The 6669-nt window shown below is 39.0% G+C and overlaps 1 protein-coding gene across 1 annotated transcript in view; it reads right to left on the bottom strand.

Annotated features, from left to right (window-relative positions):
• The window catches only part of TCN1 (transcobalamin I (vitamin B12 binding protein, R binder family)), a 13492-nt gene extending 9855 nt beyond the window's left edge, over nucleotides 1–3637 (bottom strand). Inside the window, exons 1-3 of the mRNA XM_006876459.1 lie at nucleotides 3559–3637; nucleotides 807–990; nucleotides 482–612 (exon numbers count right to left, since the gene is read on the bottom strand). Of these exons, the coding sequence (XP_006876521.1) occupies nucleotides 482–612; nucleotides 807–990; nucleotides 3559–3637 (394 nt within the window). The remainder of the gene's footprint in view (nucleotides 1–481; nucleotides 613–806; nucleotides 991–3558) is intronic.
• Nucleotides 3638–6669: the final 3032 nt, after the last annotated feature.

The raw sequence follows: 6669 nt of genomic DNA, 5'->3' as shown, positions 1-6669 counted from the left end.
GAACAATGAGTGGTTTAGGGTCAGTTGTGCTATTCAAGTTGTCATATATAAAACAGTGTTGGGCATAGGGTTGGTTGAACAAGTTTGAAAAGAAAATTAAAGTATATTGAAAGAGGGAAGAAGGGAAAGTGACTTGCAAATAAATAGTGGGACGAATAGAATAAAGATTGGAAGGAAAGAATGAAGGGAAACTGTAAGCAGTTGTGAGTCAGTTTGTTGTTAGGTGCCATTGAGTAGGTTCTGACTCATAGGGACCCTACACACAACAGAACAAGCCCCTGTCGGATCCTGTGCTCTCCCCATTCATTGCTATGGTTAGGCCAATTGTTGCTGTCACTGCGTCAATCCATCTCATTAAGGGTCTTCCTTTTATTGGTTGACCCTCTGCCAAACATAGTTCCCTCCAGGGACTGATCCCTCCTAAGAATTAGTGGGGGAGAAAAAAATAGTTATCTAGCGTTTCTGAAGATTTTATTCTCACCCATATTTTCAATTTCTTCTTGGAATTTCTCTTCTAGCATTTTGACCAGATGTGCCATGTTCCCAAAGCCATCAGGATTATGACATGCTCCCAAAGCCATTATAGTCCAGGCAAGTTGTCCAGAACTTAAACTTGGCCCTGAAAAGAGAAGTATATATATTTGACAAGGTATATGTTTATGATTTTCTTGGTCTCTTGTCTTCCTGGACTATTTTGTGTGTGTGTATGTGTGTGTGTGATTTGATCACATAAAATTTAGGATTTTCTAGAGAAAATATTTTAGATAGGTGGCTCTTTTCTGAAAGCTCTCGGAGAAGATAGACACTTACCTTCCCTTGACACATATTCTTGGAGTTCTTGGATCAGCTTTTGCTGTAGGTTTTGACTCTGGATCCCAACAAGTCTCAGGGAGAGCAGAACATTGGCAGTTTGGACTCCATTGGTATACTTTGAATTGTTCATTGTGCTCAACAGAGAGTTTAGATAGAATTGTTTGTCTTTCTTTACCTCTGTGGAAGAGGAAATAAGAACCACATACACAGAAAATATTAAAGGAACAGGGGTGATATGAACATATTTAGTAACAGACATGGCACCAACCCAGTGGCTGTATTGCTGGAACGATACTGACTACAGCTGGAACAATACAGGGGTGGGGTCTAGAGCTCCAGCAATACCAGGTGTTACTTCCTTTACCACCAAGAATGGAAATATTTCAATAGTATAAAACTGTATCGCTTTAACATTGCATATTAGAAGAGCATCAATCCTTCCTGGAACACAGAAGATCATTTCCCATTTTTGAAATGAAGGCTAGCGAGGATATGCTAAAGAAACCTTGGTAGTTGGAGGCTTAGCTGATATTAGAATCCCAGTCTGTAGCCCTTTCTACTTTTTGGGTTCAGTTGTTTCTTTTTCACCTGAGGAGATGTAGGCAAAGCTGCTAGGCGACATTGGTGGTTGACCCCCAAACTACATTGCCTGCTTGTCCAACTGGATAGGCAAAAAGTTATCATTATTCAGTGTAGGCAGTTGAGAAAATTCCCCGGTTTTATCTTAGAGCATATCCAAATCCTGGGAGTGAAGATAGAAGGAAGTGGTGGAAGTTAAAAGAAAGCATAGTGCCCACAAACAACTGGAGGGAGAATAAGATGAATTTAGTACTTAAAATGATGAACAATTTCTAAATATTCTTTGTCCATAATTCTAAGAAGTAGCCACAAGCCCAATGCGTCTCCAGATGATCTCTTGGCTTAGCGGCATCCTGAGCAGAGCATGAAGCTTGGATTTTGTTAGACCTTGACTGAATTCTGTGCTCCTCAGCATCTGACTGTGGGTATGTTATGTAACTTCCCTGGCTCTCAGTTTCCTTATTCTGGAGTTATACATTTTAACGCAGATTTCACAGGTATTTGGACAAGCAATTTGACACTTAATAAACTGTAAAGTGCGGTCACATTATTACCTCCAGCTCAAAATGGAGTTTCTATCACTAAGGATTCAGGGACGGTGAATTTCTTTTGCCCACCTTTCTTCACTTTAGAAGAGTCATGAAGACCTGAATGGAGTGACTGCAGAAAGGGCAAGATTTTGCTGCAGACACAATGGAGCTATTGTGAGTCAGCTGTCTGATATTTCGTAGAAGCATCGAGTTCAGCAGATTTCCTGGCAGTGACACAGACTTTTCAGCTCCAAGTGCAATTAAAATCAGCTTCCTTGACCACTAAGGACAAAGTTAATGATTTTCTTCAATGAATTGAACATCAGAGCCTCCATAGGGATTCCCTATTTTCAGGACACAACAGGGAAAATTACTGGAAGAAAAATGAAAGTTGGAAGACTATATGAATACAAGCCTGTCTTCTGTAGTATTGAGCTCCTCCTGTTGTTGGCTACAGACTACCAGGAAGATACAGTCACAGATACCATCACCCAGTCATCTTTGAGTTGGTTTGTAAATCTAGGACAAAGACTCACAGAAGCGAATCCGTGGTCCTGAGAGCTACAGGAGAGTTTAGCAGATCATCTGCTTTAACCTCCTGAACATATCATCCTGAATTTATGGAGGAAACAAAAGAAGTTCAGAAACATTGGGTCATACAGTAACTAAGGGTTCAAAGAAGACCTAAACCTAGTTTTCCTCACCCTGGTTTAGCCTTCTTTAGTGCTGCTGTGAGCTTTCGAGTTGATTTGGACTCAGAGAAGTCTGTAGAGACCCGTTATATGGTTTCTGAGGCTGTAAATTTTTATGGCGGTTGCGTGGCTGGTAGATTCAAACTGCTGACTGACCTTACAGTTAGCAGTCCAATACTGTGTTACCAGAGCTCCTTGTATATGATCATATAATCTCTGGAGCCAACACTATGAGGAGAGGTGATGGGGATTTTAATCCATGTTTTATGGGAAAGAATTAAAGGAAGAGAGTTATGCAGTTTGGAGCATCTAAATTAATTAATGATAGAGTGCTGTTGTTTTTAAGTGCTGTTGCATCATCTCCGACTCATACTAACCCTGTATAGGGTTTCCAAGGAGCAGCTGGTGAATTTGAACTGCCGATCTTGAGGTTCAAACTGAACTTTCAGTGTACTGTTTATCCTATAGCGCCACACCAGGATTCCAAACAAGAGAATAATCTTCCTTAATTTAAAGGAGATTATTATTATATTTTTCCTGTGTGGCTACTAGGGGTGATCCCAAAACCCATGAGTCAAACTTCAGAAAATTCATTGTAACTCAAAATCAAAAGGTATTGTTCCATGATTTTGAAAAATTTCTAGGACCATCAATCAATTTTCTGTCGTTGAAATGAACAAGAATACACAATTACTTGCTAGGAATACTACAGTAGACAGGACACGTAGGAACACGTAGGAAGAAGAGTCAGGCAAGTTAATGTTGAATCTTTGATCTCTCTTAAAGCATTCTTCATGGGACTTTCCTCAGCACCTTTATGTCACTACTAGCATCCAATCATGTATAGAAGTGGACAAGGTCTGGTAAAAAGCAATTCTAAAGTCTCCTGTCAGTAGTTGTCAAGAGACTGACACCAGAGGAATTTTAGCACGAGGTGTACTCACCACAGATCTTGCATAGTTGGCTCGGAATAAGGAACACCAATAGGAGCCCCAGTAGGGGCAGCTGGTATAATTGTCTCATCTCTCCAACAGTGCCCTGGACGGTGATGATTTAGCTGGGTATTTATTGGGCAGAGAATAGTGTTAGTAAGCTCCTCCTTCAGATTGTTCTAGACTCTTTCACTCATGCAAATATTGAGAAATGTCAGAAGGTGTGGTTAAGAGTGTTTCTCCAAGTAATATGATACTTCAGGAAGAACATTTGAAAGACTTGGTCAGGGAGGATGAGGAAATGGTTTTTTTTTGTTGTTGTTTCCTGTCTGAAACCTTCAGGTTTCTTGTTCCTTACTTACCTTCAGCTCAATGAACATAAGTTAGGCAAACAACTAAAGATGATTCCTTGTGTTTCAGAGTAGAACTGTGCTTCATTAGAAATTCAGTACAGGGTCGCTATGGGTCGGAACCAACTCGATGACACTTAACAACAACAACAACAATCTTTTGAATGAGATCATCAGGCCTTTCTTTTGAGCTGTTTATGGATTAACTGAAACCACTCATCCTTTTTGTTGTTGTTGTTGTTAAATGCCACCAGGTCAGTTCTAACTCATAGCAACCCTGTATACGGTTTCCAAGGAGCCATTGGTGAGTTTGAATCGCTAACCTTGAGGTTCAAACCAACCTTGCAGTCTAGTGCTTCATCACACAGTGCCACACCAGGACAAATGGCTAGCTGATTGCTAACAATTTACACCACGTAGGGACTCCTCATCTAGCCCTAGACAACTACTAGCTTCCTTTATGTCTCTGTGGATTTACAGTTTTTTGATATTTCATATAAATGTAAAAATGTTTTAGGATAGCTTCTTCCATTAGCATAATGTTTATAAGTTTCATTCAAGCTATAGCATCTATCAGGATTTCATACCTTTGTGTGGCTGAGTCGTATTCCATCCTATGCATATGTCACATTTTATTTGTCCATTTATCAGTTGATATTTCATTGTTTCTTCTTTTTACTGATATCAGTAATGTTCCTATGAACATTTGTGTACATGTTTTTGTGTGGACATATGTTTTCATTTCATTAGGAGTAGAAGTCAGAGAAAAAGAGGAAGACTCCCAGCGAGATGGATTGGCAAAGTGGTAGCATCAATGGGCTCAAGTGTGGCAACAATATAGTGAGGTTAGCCCAGGACCAGGCAGTGTTTCATTCTATTGTGCATAGAGTCACTGTGAGTTGGTAACAACTTGATGGCACCTAACAACAAAAACAACAGATATGCTAGGTCATATAGTAACTCAATGCTGAATTTTTTTGAGGAGGTGTCAAGCTGTTTTCTAAACTGACTGTCCACTTTTCAACCCCCCACCAGTATATGAAAGTTCCAACTTCTCCACATCTTTGCCAACCCTAGTTCACTAGTTATTGTCTTTTTTTCTTTTTTGCTTTTTAATAGCCATCATAGTGAATGTCAAGAATTCATTTTGATGAGGGGGTGACAAAGGCATGATGTGAATGGCTTACAAGGTTCAAGAGGGAGTTTAGTTTAAGTGTGTGTGGGGAAGATAGAGTCCCCACTGAATAGTTTTCATCTTGTCTAGATGGGTCTGGTGAAAAGAGATGGGAATAAGATTCTTATGATTCAATAGTGAGTAATTGTTATCATGACTAATTGCTGCTACTGTCACAATTGAAAAGGTAGAAGTTTGTAACAATAACAGGGGAGTGGTTAATCTTACAGTCCAGAAACAGAGGGCCCTAGGACCACCAAGAGAGAAGAGCACAAGTGGAATGTGGGACCCTATCCAGAGAAACAGCAACGTCAGAGATAGACATGGAGAGAGGGAGCAGCTGAGGACTCTAGATTCATCGAAAGAGAGGGACTAAGAGATGGCAGCCAGAAGGCAGACTTACAGAATGTGCCCTTTGGTGGTGTAAATTATTATATATGCCTGAGTGTTTAAAAAAAAAAAAAAAGAAAAAGAAAAAGTTAAAATGAATAGAGAGAAATACTGTTGACTGATGGTACCTGGAGAGGCTTATAATCATTGTAATGAAACAGGGGTATGATTTGTTGAATGTAAAACTGATGATCTGTCCTGTAGACTTTCACACAATTACAATAAATAAATTAAAAAAAAACACCCAGCTATCTAAATAGGATCAAATTGACAACAGCAACTCATAAGATTAGCTAGGGACCTCAGGGAGCAGTAATTTTACATTAATGGGCGGGGGTTATCAACTCAGAAAAGGAAGGTTAGAACATTTGCACAACTCAGAGAATGTTGTCGTCACCGAATTGTATGTATAGAAACTATTGAATCAGTGTGTGCTCTGCTGTGTATAGTTTCAACAACAGCAAGAAATGAATTACTTACGACGAAACAAAAAATCATTTGGATTTTGATCTGTGTTTCCCTAATGAATTTTGATGTTGAGCATCTTTTCATATGTTTATTGGCTCTTTGTATATCTTTGGAGAAATATCTATTGAGATTTCTTTTTTAAAAATGGATTATGTGTCTTTATTATTAAATTGTAAGACTTCTTTATATAGTCTAGGTATAAGTCCCTTATAAGATATATAATTTGCAAATATTTCTCCAATTTTTTTTTTTTTTTTTTTTAAGATTTTTATTGTGGATTGAATAAAAAAGTTTACAGGGCATATCATCAGTTTAACATTCAACAAATTATATACCTTGTTTCATTACAATGATTATAATCCCCTCCATGTACCATCAGTTAATGGTATGTCTCTCTATCCACTTCAGCTTTTTAAAACAAACAAACAAACAAACAAAACCCACTCAGGCATATATAATAATTTACATCTCCAAAGGGCACATTCTGCAGGTCTGCTCCTGGCCACCAGCTCTTAGTCCTTCTCTTCTTTGTTGATGAATCTAGAGTCCTCAGCCACACCCCCTCTCCATGCCTCCATTTCTGCCTCCCTCTCTGGCGCTGCTGCTTCTCTGGATAAGGTCCCACATTCTATTTGTGTGGTCCTCTCATGATGGTCCTTGGATCCTCTGTTTCTGGACTGTAAGATTAACCACTCCCCTTCTTTTTGTTACAAAACTTCTACATTTATAATTGTGACAGTC

This window comes from Chrysochloris asiatica, unplaced genomic scaffold, assembly GCF_000296735.1.
Source record: "Chrysochloris asiatica unplaced genomic scaffold, ChrAsi1.0 scaffold00381, whole genome shotgun sequence".
Classification (NCBI taxonomy): Eukaryota; Metazoa; Chordata; class Mammalia; order Afrosoricida; family Chrysochloridae; genus Chrysochloris; species Chrysochloris asiatica.
The sequence above is the reverse complement of the archived record's forward strand: the minus strand, read 5'-3'. Positions and strand labels throughout refer to the sequence as shown.